The sequence below is a fragment of the Coniophora puteana genome (assembly GCF_000271625.1).
Source record: "Coniophora puteana RWD-64-598 SS2 unplaced genomic scaffold CONPUscaffold_1, whole genome shotgun sequence".
NCBI classification, from domain to species: domain Eukaryota; kingdom Fungi; phylum Basidiomycota; class Agaricomycetes; order Boletales; family Coniophoraceae; genus Coniophora; species Coniophora puteana.
Genome location: NW_006913053.1, coordinates 1,492,854 through 1,507,601, shown reverse-complemented (window position 1 = coordinate 1,507,601; position 14,748 = coordinate 1,492,854). Strand labels below are relative to the sequence as shown.

General features: G+C 50.9%; 3 protein-coding genes across 3 annotated transcripts; 1 reads left to right on the top strand and 2 right to left on the bottom strand.

Moving 5' to 3' along the window:
* Positions 1 to 693: 693 nt before the first annotated feature.
* On the bottom strand, positions 694 to 1,921 carry CONPUDRAFT_46811 (uncharacterized protein; the record flags this gene model as incomplete). The annotated part of the gene is made up of 3 exons (XM_007764425.1): positions 694 to 1,582; positions 1,630 to 1,755; positions 1,803 to 1,921. 3 exons carry the CDS (start codon positions 1,919 to 1,921, stop codon positions 694 to 696), a joined length of 1,134 nt encoding a protein of 377 aa, XP_007762615.1.
* Positions 1,922 to 2,577: 656 nt separating this feature from the next.
* On the bottom strand, positions 2,578 to 10,611 carry CONPUDRAFT_78742 (uncharacterized protein). Its single transcript, XM_007764560.1, has 40 exons — positions 10,478 to 10,611; positions 9,988 to 10,426; positions 9,662 to 9,925; positions 9,430 to 9,606; positions 9,268 to 9,372; positions 9,173 to 9,219; positions 9,011 to 9,125; positions 8,558 to 8,963; positions 8,444 to 8,507; positions 8,297 to 8,393; positions 8,210 to 8,240; positions 8,024 to 8,159; positions 7,929 to 7,974; positions 7,847 to 7,874; positions 7,707 to 7,796; positions 7,612 to 7,652; positions 7,307 to 7,562; positions 7,144 to 7,253; positions 7,045 to 7,093; positions 6,833 to 6,993; positions 6,691 to 6,783; positions 6,373 to 6,643; positions 6,156 to 6,324; positions 5,659 to 6,104; positions 5,504 to 5,606; positions 5,332 to 5,453; positions 5,224 to 5,283; positions 4,949 to 5,172; positions 4,767 to 4,892; positions 4,467 to 4,713; positions 4,401 to 4,415; positions 4,238 to 4,350; positions 3,780 to 4,180; positions 3,480 to 3,726; positions 3,277 to 3,426; positions 3,150 to 3,216; positions 2,967 to 3,095; positions 2,740 to 2,914; positions 2,665 to 2,684; positions 2,578 to 2,602 (listed from the first exon to the last, which is right to left on the bottom strand). The coding sequence occupies exons 1-33, from the start codon at positions 10,534 to 10,536 to the stop codon at positions 4,025 to 4,027; spliced, it is 4,866 nt and encodes a 1,621-aa protein (XP_007762750.1). The 5' UTR covers positions 10,537 to 10,611; the 3' UTR covers positions 2,578 to 2,602; positions 2,665 to 2,684; positions 2,740 to 2,914; positions 2,967 to 3,095; positions 3,150 to 3,216; positions 3,277 to 3,426; positions 3,480 to 3,726; positions 3,780 to 4,024.
* A 259-nt stretch (positions 10,612 to 10,870) lies between these two features.
* CONPUDRAFT_94761 (RhoGAP-domain-containing protein) lies at positions 10,871 to 13,954 on the top strand. The gene is made up of 15 exons (XM_007765016.1): positions 10,871 to 11,045; positions 11,108 to 11,128; positions 11,190 to 11,311; positions 11,375 to 11,445; positions 11,502 to 11,633; positions 11,694 to 11,925; positions 11,989 to 12,114; positions 12,172 to 12,251; positions 12,301 to 12,374; positions 12,424 to 12,727; positions 12,782 to 12,811; positions 12,867 to 12,953; positions 13,003 to 13,078; positions 13,134 to 13,363; positions 13,412 to 13,954. The coding sequence occupies exons 1-15, from the start codon at positions 10,909 to 10,911 to the stop codon at positions 13,871 to 13,873; spliced, it is 2,184 nt and encodes a 727-aa protein (XP_007763206.1). The 5' UTR covers positions 10,871 to 10,908; the 3' UTR covers positions 13,874 to 13,954.
* The last annotated feature ends 794 nt before the right edge of the window (positions 13,955 to 14,748 follow it).

Below are 14,748 nucleotides of genomic sequence, written 5' to 3'. Positions count from 1 at the left end.
GGTCAAGATCACATACTATGCAAGATCTGCCGATAAGATTGCCACAGGTTCAAGAAAGTGCCAGCAACTTTGTACGGTTGCTCCAACAGTTATTTTTAGCGTCTGTGATCGGCATTTGTTTGGATCTAAAGCCTTTGCCAAACAACTTCAAACGGCCCGAACGTCCGATCTTCGAACCACTTGTTGCGCCGTCTGACAGGATGGTTGTATATTTGATATGCAATTGCTTAGAAGTACAATGGTACGTGGATGGTGCTATTTGCTACAAGCATGAGATCTACAAGAAGCCCAAGATTACCCAATCGACATCCCGATACCAAAATACCCAACATGAAAGAAACGAAGAGTCTGCCCGGCAGACTACTTCTACGTCAAGAAGATGGTTTCTCAACATGCTGAAATCACTCGCAATCATCACCGTCGTCACCGTCGTCATTATCGTTGTTACCTCCGGCAACGTCAGTATTCTTTGATCCAATGGCCGAGGACGTGCTTGTCGCAATGGGCTGACTCTTGCCGGAGCCTTGGCTAGAATCTTTTCCATCCGAGGTAGTAGTAGGCTGAACCTTGGTGGACGTAGTGGTACCCTTGCCGGAGCCCTTGCCGGAGCCCTTTCCAGAAGCCTCGCCAGAACCTGTTCCAGTCGACCCAGAGTCGTCCCCGTTTGCAGTCACGGTAAACTGAGTGTTGAAATCAGTAAAGAGATATTTCTAGGTCGCAAAGCAAACTCACGTAGACCACATCGTCCAGGGAACCATGCTGGGCAACAGCCACAAGGACAGGCTGGTGGTTACTCGCGCTGTTGATGGTCGACATCTTGTAGAACCCCTCCGGAAGACCACCGGTGACATTGGCGAACAGCTGGCCCTTCGAATCGGCCTTAGAGTTGATGCCCTGGAAGAACGCAAACTTGGTCGGATCGGTGGGCGTGGTCTGGTTCAAAGAGTCGAGAGCCTCAATAACGATATGCGAGTGCCCCTGGATTTGGCCCTGCGAGTTGAGCTGCTGGGGAGCGGCGAAGTAGTTGCTGGCCGCGTTGGTGAAGAATCCCGTGTCAAGGTTCTTCATCGCGAGAACGACCTGGAACGTCTTGTTTGCGGATACGGTGGCGAGGTTCGCGGGGCTGACAAACTTGGCACTGGGCATATTGCTCGTAGAGGGTATGGTGCCCATCGGGGCAGGATTGCATGAACCGCTCTTGATCTGCTTCCCGTTGGTGATGGGGAGGTTGACGGTGGCACAGAAGTTGACGAAGTTGTTCTTGGAGGTGAGAGAAGCGACTTCCCCGGACTCGGAGGTGTTCAAGCCCTGGCCGTTCTGTTCAAAGCCAGTAGCGATCACAGAGGATAGGAGAGTCGTCGAGGACTGGGCATCAGAGCTGTTGCCCGCTCCTTGCCCAGAGCTAGTGCCGGAGCTGGAGCCACCAGCGGCGGTACTGCTACTGGGAGAAGCTGACGAGGAAGAGCCTGTGGACGTGCCAGTTCCAGAGGCGCCCGTTGCCGCGATCCGTGCTTGCACATCGGATTCGGTGGTACAGGCAATACTCGTTCCGGCAGAGTTCACCAGAGGGAGTGCGGCACAGCTGGAGAGAAATTAGGCGCAGCCACGAAGAAGCATCACTAACAGTACTCACACCAGCCCGGAGTTACACGGTTGGAGAACATATTCCCGCCAACACATTGGGCAAATGAGTTGTTGACACATGCATCACCAGATGTGCAGGTGGAGTCCGCTGTAAGTGACTTGAACTGCTCACTGGGAGGAGTCAGCGACTATCGAACAAAGATTCTCGAAAAACATACTTCTGCTGGATAGCCTGCTGTCCATTCTGAAGCTGGAAACTACTAGCACGCATTCGGAGAGGCGGACGCGCAGCCACAAGAGTAGAAAGAGCAATGGCAAGGAAGATGGATGACTTCATCATGACAGAAAGTATGAGTGGGTATGCGAAAATGCAGCAGCAGAGGAAAGTCGACGAGTCTCTCAAAGACTAGAAACGATAGTGGAGGCAGTCAATACCAAGTTCTAGAAAGAATGAAGAAGAAAAAGAAAGTAGAAAAGACACTAGGTCTTCCTGAGACGCGAGTCGATAGGGTGAAAGAGGGCTGCTTGAGGCTGAATCTGGGAGGCATCGCGTTAGTGCTTATAAGCCTGGCCCTTGTATTTGGCTAACGCTCCGTTTGAGAACTTGGTAAAGCAAAAACAATGGAATGAGCTATTCTGAGGACACGGAACTACAATAGGATTGTCAATGGGCGCATGTGTTGCGGCACCGTATGAGTGTGACCGCGTGCGCCGGTTGTGTGGTTGCCTGGTAGCGACTGCCATTGTCGAAGTCGAGCTTCTCGAAGCGCAACCTTTTGTTCTTACACACCTTCCATACTTGGTTATTGTTGATCCATTTATAGAACGGCACGCGTCTCCCGCCTTCAATCGCGGCATCGGACCGGCAGAAACCATCGCGATAATTGACTCGCGCGTCTATCTCCGCCAGCTTCGTCTGCCCCTGACAACTCTGGACCATTGTTCACCGTCCACTCACTCACTTCCTGTTCCATAATATCCTCGCGCCATGCCCACAGAAACTGTTACTGTCGATGCTGTAGGAAGTTCCTGAGCCCAATGTTTGGCCAGCGCTGACAGATACTCACCTCGATTTGGCAGATCCTGTTTGACATGGACGGGTGCGCCTGTCATTCCTCGCCATATCTCCGCCTTTATTCTGAGCTGTCGTGAAAGGACTCTGATCGATTCCACCCCCGGAGTGCTCAAAGCATGGGCGATCTTCTCCAAAACATACCATTTCGATCCCGTAGCGGCGGCAAATGCATCTCATGGCAGACGTCTCCTTGACAGCCTCAAGGATTTTTGCAAGACGGAGAGCGAGCCCGAGCTCAGCGGGCAGAAGCTCCAGGTACGCTGGTATCGGCCCCCGATGTTTACCCAGAGGGTTAACTCCCGATTAGGATGAGATCATGCGGTTCGAGAGGGCCGTCATTGGCGAAGAAGATGATAACACGGACGAGAATGCACCAGAAAATAAGCTGGGAGGTCAACCACAGATCCTTCCTGGAGTAGAGAAGCTCCTCAACCAGGTACTATCTCATTGCCTCGTCGTCAAATTTCCTGGGAACCGAACCACGCGTTAGCTCAAGGTGGAACAGCTCTCGGCGGAGAAGAACGAGCCAAGGCAAAGATGGACCATCGTCACCTCGGGTTGGCTTGTGTGATGCGTTGTTACTTCGACCATGTGCTGATGCAAGACCACCGTTCCAGCGTCCAGCTGGTACACGCCTCGGGCACTGAAGATCTGTGGAATACCCCTTCCGAAGCGGTTTGTCACGGCCGATGACATCCCGCAAGGCAAGCCGCATCCCGCCCCCTACCTCAAGGGCGCCGAGGCTTGTCAAGCGGATCCCAAGAAATGTACAATAAGGGAATCTTATCCTATGAGGGACATCACTGACTTCGCTGGTTAGGTCTGGTTGTAGAAGACGCACCGTCTGGACTGATCGCAGGGTTAAACGCGGGCGCGAGGACCCTCGCCGTATGCACGTCCCATGACACGCGTGAAAATCTCATGAAAGAACTTCGCGAAGCTCTCACCCGTCTAGGGAAAAGCTTTGAAGAGCGGGAAAACCAGGGTGGTTTCGTCATTAAACAAGACAGTTCCGATTCGGATGCTCCGGTGATCTTCCCAACCTTCGTCGTGCAGGATCTCACTCAGTGAGTGCGCCTTTACCGCCACTACGTCAGAAAGACTCATGGAGTGTCCGTAGCGTTTCGGCACAATATGTTGGTGAACATCAGGTTGAGGTTAACATCACTCTTTGAGTCTTGATACCACATAGAGGGTTGCATGTCGTCTGATCAATATGGTCACGATGCTGCACATTTATAGGAAATCTTGAATGCGAAGGGACCTAACACATTTCGTGTACCGGATATATTTACGTTACATAGACATGTCCGACTGTAGCAAAAATGGAATATAGATGGTAAATATCGACGTAGGCGGTGGTAATCAGGAACTTCCGCTCGCGTCAGCGTTTCTTGCTGTGTCGTAGAGGGCATCCTTGTCACCACTTTCGTCGACAAGCGCGCGGAACTTCCCCCTCTCGTTTTGGAGAAGCTCCCAAGGGCTGCCGAACTCGACCAAACAGCCAGCATCCAGGACCATCTTGTTGGCATCGTTAGCCAAAGGCCCAATGTGAAACGAAGCGAAAATATGGCTCACAATCTTATCTGCGTCGATAATGGTCTGCAAGCGATGAGCTACGATGATCTGGGTGATACCTCTCTTCAACTCTTGCCGGAGTGACTCCTGGATGGCAGTGTCCGTCTTGTAATCTGCAGGAATATCAGCATCACCTTGAAATCAGCACAGGTAAGGGACTAACCGATAGCGGAGGTTGCTAAACACAATTGTCAGCTTGTACACGGACATGACAGATCGAGAGTCATACCTTCATCAAGGATCAGCAGCTTGCTTCCGCGGACCATGGCCCTAGCGAGAGCAAGGATCTGGCGTTGGCCGACAGAGAGATTGCCGCCACCGCTTGCGATGGCGCTGTCGAGGGTGAGCTTGCTCTCTTCGTCTTCTTCCTGAACAGAATAAAGACCAGAGGAGCGCAAAGCATCGTTCAAAACCGCATCATCGTGCTGGTCAAAGGGATCAAGGTTTTGACGAAGAGTTCCACTCAGAAGCTCCGGCTAAGCGTACAAGATCAGCGTACGCTCAGACTATGAAGAGACTGGCCACATACCACTTGGGGGATGATAGTAATATTTGACCGAAGAGCATCCAGGTTGAGAGAGCTCGTAGGTATGCCGTCATAGTAGACTTGTCCTTCCGTGAAGATACAGCGCAAAAGAGACAGCGTGAGCGAGCTCTATAAAGACAAAGTTGAGAATGCTTTCCGAAAAAGAAAGTGTTCCAAGTGGGTACCTTGCCACTGCCTGTCCGTCCAACGATACCGACACGCTCTCCAGACTTGATGTGGAAGTCGAGATTCTTGAGAACCTTAGGACCATCTGAGGAATAGCGTGCAGTAAGTCCTTCGACGCGCAGGTCGCCGCTCGAGGGCCAATAGGCAGGAGGTTGTCCGCCCTCCGTCGGTTTGGGCTCTTGCTCAATGGTGATGTAACCTTCGATACGCTCAAGACTGTTGCCTATTCCGATGGTCACAAGACATGTAGAGTAATGGAAAAGAAGATGCTTACCGTTGACCTCGACTTCGTTTAGAATACGAACCCACCAAAGGATCATCGAGCTGAAGCCAACTGGAAGGCGATGAGTGGACAAACATGCACGTATACGCTAAGACGAACCTGCCATGTTCAGCGAGAAACCGATGTTGGAAGCTTGCAGATCTTGACGGCCGTAGACAAGATAGGCGGCCAAACCAGCAGAGAATATAGCTCCGAAACCATCGATACGAATACAGACCCAGCTTATTGCAAAGTTTAGACCAGCGACGCATTGCTAGAAGGGAGCACATACCGATTCAGGTTGTAGAACATGCGACCAGTAGTCGTATAACGGTCGATGCGCTTCAGGGACTCACGCTTGAAGGCTTCTTCGGCACCATATGCACGGATCGACGCTAGACCAACGTGTCATGCCAAAGCTTATATGTGAAGGACGTTGTGACTTACGAAGTCCGTTTATAGCTGCACCAAAGTGACCCATGACAGGAGCTTTGGCATTGCTCATCTCTCGCTTGACGGATAGTTGGGCTTTCATGTAAATCCTGCCAATCCAACCCCCAATGGCAGCGACAAAGGAACCGGGAATGAGGAAGATCGGAGTGAAGGCTACGACCGCGCCCAGCTTCACAAGCATGGTCATCGTGAGCTCTACCATCCAACCGATTCCCTGAGCGAATGGACCGTCAACTGCCCGCACGTCTTGAGTGCAGCGAGTAATGACACGGGACGTTGGTGTCGTATCAAGCCAACGAAGGGTCGTTCCAAGCACTGAGGAAATGAGCTTTTGATGGAGGATCCTGGAGGCCCTCATGCTTCCCCAATAGTATAGCGCATAAGCAGTAGTGAAGAAGATGGTAGCGAGAAGCAGTAGTATGCTGTAGCCAGACAGATAGCTGTGACACACTATAAGCACTTGTTCCTCTTGTGAGTAGAAATGTACTTACAAAGTGACGTTGACCTCGGAAGGCGACTTAATCTCGTATTGCGCAGCCCATTGGCCTAAGAACCAAGTTTGAATGGTGTTGATGAGATCAGTCAGACCCATGAAACCGATGAAGGTGAACCAGAACAGCACGGGGTATTGTCCACCCAAGCTTGTCAGGAAAAGCTTGACTAGTGTAACTGTTAGATCAGGAACGTCTTGATCTACTCAGCACTTACTGGCAGCCCAGCTGACATGACCCTCCGCAACCTCCTCTGCGACAATCAGCTTGCCATCAGCCTTAGGGCCGGCCTTAGTCTCTCCCTCTGCAGGGGCATCGATCACTTCTTCGTCCTTCTCGATCAGCTCCTGCTCGTTTACCATGTCAGCAGCCACACCGCTGTCGGCGGTGACGGCATCACTGATCGTGCCGGTGCTGAGGACGCGTCCGTTGGAGCCTAGAGACACAACGAACTGAGCAACGGTGCTCGCCATCGCAACATTATGTGTCTAGAACCCTTTAGATGGATGCTGAGAGAGCTTTGGGATATGCATACCACAAGGATGACCGTACGGCCCTTGACCATGTCACCACCCAAGCACTTGTCGACAACCCATTTCGCAGTGTGCACATCCAGAGCGGCAAGCACCTAGCTTTCAAGTAAGCGACCAAACCACGAAAAAAAGAGCTCCGCTCACGTCGTCCAACAGGATGATCTCGGCTGACGAGTAAATCGCACGAGCCAGAGTAACACGAGCCTTTTGGCCACCACTGAGGGTAAGACCTTTCTCCCCAACCTCAGTTTGATCACCAGCCTCAAACAGAGTAAGGTCACGTTCGAGGGCACATTGATACAGGACTACAATTGCGTGTTAACGCCCAGGATTCCACTTTGTTACATGAGACGCACCTTTCTTGTACCGGGCTTCGTCATAAGGAGCGCCGAAGAGAATATTATCCTGAGTGCACCTTAGCGTCATGTACCGAGTACTTTCAGTGACCCACATACCCTGATAGTCTCGTTCTGCACCCAAGACTCTTGGGCAGCATAGGACACACCGCCTTTACGCGGCAAGTTGAACCAGGAGTTGGGACTGTACGGGATGAAATGCATCTCGCCTGCAGAAAATACAAATTGGGAAAGGTCCATGAACCAAAGCCTTGTAGCGTACCTAGCAGAGCCATCAACAGTGAAGTTTTGCCTGAACCCGTTGGGCCAACAATTAAGTTGATACGACCACGCTTGAAAAGGATTTCGTCCTCAATGCGCAAGTTGAACTTGCGCTTGGAGGGAGTGAGAGCACCGCTTCCCTCGCTCGACCAAGAGAACTTGGCGTCACGGAAACCGATCTCGTCAGACTTGTCCTCATCGGGCGGGAAAAGCAGGGCGGCTTCGTCATCCTCGGTGTAAATATCGAGCAACTCAGTCTAATTACATGTCAGCACGGGTCACACAACATGGGGATAATAGACTAACATCGAAAAGGAAGTCGTTGACACGATCCAGGGAAACTTTGGCTAGAGGCTCGTGGCTTTAGATGTTATCAAGTATGGCACACTAAACAAACCCACCTTGCATCATCTTTGGTACCATGTAGAACACCATGTGAAGCTGGTCCCTCATGATATCAAAGACCGACATGGAAGAGAAGACCTTGCCAGCTATATATTGGGTGAGGAAGAGAGTCGGTCACCGCAGGAAGACCGCCTACCGCTCAGTGTTTCTTTCATGATGAGGGTCTGAAAGAGAATGAGCTCCGGATTTGTACATGGCTAAAAACCTGTGCAACTCACGTATGTAGCGTAGGTGGCCAGCATGACCAAAATGGGAATGATGAAGCTGGTAACCGTGAGCATCAAGCTTGGCGAGCGAGTTCACGAGAGCATACTTCAAGTTATTGTTGACCAGCTCAAGAACCTTCTGCCTCCAGGTGAAGATTAGCTCATCCTCTCGCTTTTCAGAGATCTTTTCGTCCATCCTGGACTCCCAACCAAAGAGCTTGATCATACGCAAAACGTTCATGGCTGATAAACAATCAACGACTGGATAGCGCTGATTCATATCAGATGCTCACTCTCGGTGACGGACTGAACACGGGCATCGGTCTAATGCAAAAGTTAGCAATCTATGGCAACCGCCTGTGGCTACAGCCTATGCGCACCCTCTTCATCTTTTGCTTCTGAGTAGTCTGGATCAACTTGGCAACATACCCAGGAAGAGGGAAGGTGACGGCCATGATGGCCAGTCCGACCAACGCGCTAACAAAATCAAATAAGCAAATCTCAGGTTGACGCGAAAATACCCTTACCTCCAGCCGAGAATCTGATAGAGGAACACCATACACAAGCCAACCTGCAATGGGATGTATAGGACTGGAGGATTTGTGAAGCGTAAGCAGATTAAAAATGGAAGATCCACGTACAGCACAAGAGGAAGTCACGGCCATCCGTGATGTTACTCAAGTCAGTGCTGACAAGGTTGTTAATCTTGCCAATAAGGTTGTCAGAGCTAGATTCAGGCTTGTAGTCAGCCGGCACAGATGCGGTTGAAGTCGCCCTGGAATGAGCCGATGCTGCTCTCTGCTTTCCTTTCCTGGATGAAGTGACGCTGGCTGCACTCGAGTGAACTTGCGCCTCGTTGGCTACAGTGTTGTCTTCTCCAACCGAAATCGTAGAGTCGGCGAGCGAAGCCGTTTCCGACGCCTCTGAGGGTGTATTCATTCCGTCAGGTGACTTTGAATCTGGCAATTCTGCCTTCATCCGGATACGAAGAGCATGTTGGAACACGAGCTGAGTGATGATACCCTCGGTCCTGACCAGGAGGCGAGTCTGCCAGAAATGAGCTCGAGCGGCCTCCGATTGCGATGAATTCATACCGCAATGAAAATGTACCACTGAAAGACGAGCGACGATGCCATGGGTCCGAGGAAAAGGACAGCGATCCATACCCATGGGCGGAAGACTGCACCCAGCCCTTTAGTCTCCAAGTACCTACCAAGTGCATTAGTTGTAGTAAATAAACGATTAGGGAGTCGTACTCAAGAAGATTTTTGATGGCGAACGGTGCAGACAAAGAGAAGATCGCCTATTCAAGTGTCAAATAGTGTTGATGTATCAACTGAGGTGATATTACCTGAAGAGAGACCGTCAATGCAAGGACGCAGAAGTCCACTCCAAATATATTCAAGAAACCAAAGAATATATGTCTACGCTTGCTACCTGAGAAGGGATCCAGGTGCTGGAAGACACATGGGGCATAAGCTTAGTTAAATGAAAAGGATGCGAGAGTACTTACCGGCAAAGACCGTTTCATTAAAAGGGCGGAGCGGTCGTGATCAGCCAAAGGAGGCAAGTGGTTAACAGACAAGTGGGGAACTCTGTAGGCCAATAGGACGATGGGATCGAGCCATAAGTATAGGAACATCGATAACCAGGACGATGTCTGCTCTGGATGGGGCTCGCTCGATGGGTCCTGGGGTAGAAACATGAGTATCCATGAATACCATGCATTGCAAACGGGTGCGCACAGTGGGGTCTTCAGGGATATATTGGCGCGGGAACACCAAGGGAAACACGACAGCAATGAGACCTAAAACGATCAGCCTCGACCATAGCAGCCAGCCTTCCTGGACGTCTTGAGGTTGCTTAGTGAAGGTCAATAGGGGGTAAATGTCCCGATAGATGAACACGGCAAAGGTGACCAATAGAATAGTAGCTAGATGATTGGATATGAGCTTGCTCCAGCGTGGTCGTGTGCCCACGGAGATCAAAGCTAGGAGCGACGCGTAGGTCTAGATGAAATATATATCACGTTTACTTCCCATGCAGGGCACGAACGTTAAAACAAGCTTACGGCTGTCATACAAAGAGCGAACTGGAGCCACTCTTCGTCCGAGAAGGCACTCTGAGTTTGGTCGGGCTTAGGGTCTTTCCGGTGCTTCCGGAGGAGAAGAGTCAAATCAGAGTCCTCAGCGAGACCCTCCTCGAAGACGAAGGTGGCAGCGCATATGCCAAGGAAAGCGAAACATCCGAGTAGCCTTAGTATCTTGTAGACAAAATGGACCGGTCCGCCATGACTTTGAACAAATGCTTTGGTTTCAGCGACAACACCTTCCGCAGGTATGGGACTTTCGTCTTGTGCGGCGACGGCGTCGAAATCTTCGTCTTTCGGAGGTGATACACGAGCCCAAAGTTTTTGAACTGGTCGTGAAACGATAACAAGGTGAAGGAGAAGAACTACAACAGAAATGGTGGCCGCATAGGTGGGAACGGCGAGAGAGTCCTGCCATATGCTAGATAACGGGTTAAGTGAGTCAGTATAGTGTAGAGAGGTGAGCGCATACGTCTTTTTGTGCCAATGGCGGCCGTGGGCAGCCAGAATGACCTGGGGCGAGCCGTCCATGGTCGCTTCTTGGCTGCGAGGAGCAGGGAAGGGATTCAAAGGGAAAGAGAGTGGAAAGAAGATAGCCCAGCTGGCTAGAGACGCGTCAAGTGGTTTTGTTACTCAAACTAAATGAATTCTGATGAGAAAGTCGGACCCGTACTAACGGGCGAGTCAGACGCGGGTACAGTAGCGATTGTTGCAGATCACCAAAGACGGTCTCAGTCCGGTGAATTCGGGTGCTAATCCCGGTCAATGGGTCCCGGGGTCCACGCGATTGGGGCCTTGCTCCCGGGGGCTATCGTCCATGTCGCACCCGAGTCGAGCTCCTGAACCCTCGAGCAAACACGCAGTTGTCGCTTCCTCGCTTGCCTTCCTTCATCCTCCACGCCTATGTCGACAACGAGCGAATCTATCCCATCTGGGAGACCATCTTTCAACGAAGCCTCGCAGCCAGCAAGTCCTCTGCCCATGTTTGAACACCATCTAAGAGTCTTGAACGACTCCTACCTCAGTTTCTTCCTAGAAAGGTACGCGTTTTCTTCGCGTACCTAACCCTCGGCGCAAACCGCCTCGCTCACATGCACTCCAGAAAGCGAATAGAGGAGGTCTAGTGAGCGCATACGCGTCCAAATCCTCGAATTAAGGCGGATCCGCCTCTGACCGGACCCTAGTGTAGAATCTCTCCTTAAGCTTCACCGCAAATCCAAAGCCATCGACACCTTTCTTGATGATAGAATAGAACTCAACACAGCCCGAAGGGCATGGTCAGAAGTTCGTGATAATCTAGAAAGAGGTGAATTCAACCCCTGATCCACGTGAGGATCACTGTTCATGTCATGACCACCGGCGGATCCAGAGGCTCAGACCAGGCAGGCTTTTCTCAGCACCCTAACAATAGACGTCGTCAACTCCTTGATCTCACTCAAGGTAAGCATGAGCGAGGTCCTCGATGTTCTTTACCCAGGCCTTAACTCTGGACATAGGAAACGCAAGAACGCACTCGGAAGCGTATCAAGGACGATCTAAAAGAGTCGGGCAATGCGTACAGCGACTACTCCGAATCGACACTACCAAGGCTCAAACGCAGCTATTTAAGGAGGTGTCAGGAAGTTGAGGTCTGTACCCTCTACCCTTTGCCTCAGAATCAACATTCGAACGCATGGATCACCATTTAGGACTGCAAAGCTGCTGCCGCCGCCGCTCCGCCCCCTATGTCAGTTAACCCTGCTGATCAAGGGATTGTCCCTTCTCCGAACATCCGACCGGTGCCAAACTTGCCAAGCAGACCTAATGTCACCTCACCCCACCCCCTGCGTCCATTAGATCGTCGCCCTTCTGGAAGTGGGCCGACTTCCCGACCTCGCTCGCCGCCAAGCGGGAGCACGTTTTCTGAATTTGCTCACCAAGGTGCGTGTCTAAGAGGAACATCAGCGTGGTTGATATATAACAAGACTCGATGGCGGTAATCAGGAAAGCATCTGAAAAATCAACTGATGACCTTTCTTGACAAGAGTGGAACGGTCAAGGAAACCCTCGGGCGTTCTGAAAACACTGCTTTAAGAGGTGTTCGTGCAAAGCGTGAAGCTGACGAAGCTGGTCAGCTTCCAAACCATGCAGCCGTGCTTATTCCTCGCTGAACCTAGTGATCCGCAGACCGAGAGTATCGCAAGGGTGTTCACTGGCTAGAAACTCTCAGATTACATCGCGCCAAGATCCTTGAAGGCGCATACAAGGTACGCCGCTCGCAAACCAGTCAACCAATCGGTCCTTATATCTTCTCAGAGTCTTGAGCTATTCGTTCATGACTACTCAACGGCTGTGAAAGATGCGCTTATCAAATATAGCGATAACATGACGTATGGCTCCGTTTTTATGGTAAATCATGGGAAATTCATCAGAAAACAGGGCCACTTCGGCTACACAAACCCAATTAGCTTCGCACGCGCGCTCGATTGTCGACAGAGTCAGCCCCGAAGTTGACGTCAATGCAGTAACACAAATCATTCCCCGTGCACTCGCAACAGCAACGCCGCAGCCGACCCTATACTACAATTACTACGTCGGAGAGTGTCGCGATCTGATCTTCGGCGTCAGTCTCGTGGACTATGCCACCGCCCGAAACCTCCCAGAACATGAGATTCCAAGAATCGTTCGGATATGTATACAAGAAATTGACCAACGAGGCTTGGAGTCAGAAGGTATATACAGGGTAAGCGAGCCATCTTGTAAGGGAGGCATCGATCATCATGCTTACCTCTGCAAGGTTTCTGGACGGCATGCTGTAGTCCACGAAGTGAGCTACCTTGGATTTGGAGTCCTTCTCTGAGCATGCTAACAATTTTTGATAGTTGCGGCAGAAGATCGAGCGCAACGAATCTGCTTTTAAGTTTAATCCCACGACAGATGATGTGTATGCTGTGGCTTCATTCCTGAAGGTCAGAGCTTCGGCATTCTTCGTATCCACATGAATTCAGTACCCTCTAGATGTATCTCAGAGAGTTACCTGAGCCGTTGTTCAAATTTGCTCTGCAAGATCGCATTGACTATACAGAAGACCGCGGTTCGTATCCCACTCTTTTGCAGAGGTTGAAGCACGTATTGACTGTGACTACCAGCGGATCATCAAACGAACAGTTTCACGTTGTTACGCTCCAAAATACGACGCCTACCAGGTGTTCATCGTGCCACACTACGTGTGGTGGTAGAACATCTAGCACGCGTTGTGGCGCTGTCTGAGAAAAATAAGATGGACGCACGGAACTTGGCGATTGTTTTCAGTGCCGTGATCTTTGGAGAGGATGAGATCCCCAAGGGCGGAGATCTCTTGAGTGTGCAATCATGGAGGGTAAGACTATATCTTCAGCGCAAGGCGTTGCTCATATCTCTCCTCAAGGACACGCTTATGGAAGATCTGATCGAAAATGTTGGCATGATATTTGAAGAATTGCCTCCCCCGTCCGCGTCCCCTCCTCTTCCGGACGCCCCTGTAGGAGAACAACCTTCCGTGTACCCGTACGGCTCTACGCATACACGCGTGGCCAGCCTTCCTCCACTTCTACCATCTCGGCCGAACGAAGATTTCACGCCAAAGCTGCCCCCGAGGCCAAATTACAGCATTCACCCTTCTTCTCGGGCGAACCCTGTCTCTCCTTCCAGAAGCACGATTGAGCCACCACCTACCCCTTCATGGCCTCCCTCACTCCATGAGGAGAACATCACAGATATACCAACAGAAGTGATACAGGTGTTTGACGATACCAGTAGCTCGGACTCGCCACGCGATTCAAGCCAGTCACCAAGGTCTGGCAGATCTGTGCATCCTAAGTCTCCGTCGGAACCGTCTCCGTCGTCATGACCGGATCCCTCAACTAGTCCATTGACATTATTACTTTTTCCCCCTGGTGTACTGTGGTTCCCGGTTACAAATACTAGTTCAACGGATATTGATACGGATAATCCAATAATAGGTGTTATGCTACATACATCAAAATAAGTCACAAAACAAAATGCGAGCCAGTGCTAGTAGTCAGCGCGCGGCATCAAATAAAGAATAGTAGATTTGGTAGATTGCTTCGTCACAGTCCATTTACTTTTCACGCTCGTGAGATTTGTCAACCTCGGCTGTCCAGCGCAGAACTCGCTCATGAGCGCGAACCCTAAACAATCAGGTAAACTAAAGTTGAAGAATAGAATGCGTCAAGCTTTCTTACTTAGCAGGGTCGAAGTTCAGAACCTGCAGTCCCTCCAGAGACGTTGCACGCGACAGCGCAACATACACTGCGTTTTGGGTTATATTCTGCTCAAAACTTGAGAGCGATGGTGACGTACCCTGACCAGGTTCGAACACATGATGCACATCAACCTTCACTCGGGGCAAGGTCTGTCCTTGTGATTTGTGGATTGACATTGCCCATGCTAGGGCTAGGGGAACCTGCGTTCTGGTAACCTCAATATTACCCTTGAGGCCTTGTACATCGAATTGTAATGGGAGACAAAGCAACGTCGTGCCACTTGAAAACTGAACAAGGGGGTATCGGTCATGTCTCTCAAACATGACACCATCGTTCAACGGGATGAAAGAGCCTGGCTTCGCAATCTCGGGGCGTAATTCCTCGTCACTCCGCCCCGAATTCGGCTCGGCAACTTCGAGGTGCTTCTCCAGTGCCTCTCCTGTAGTCATAAAATCCACAACTTTCCCCAACGAACCGTTCACAAGGCGCACTGGACCTT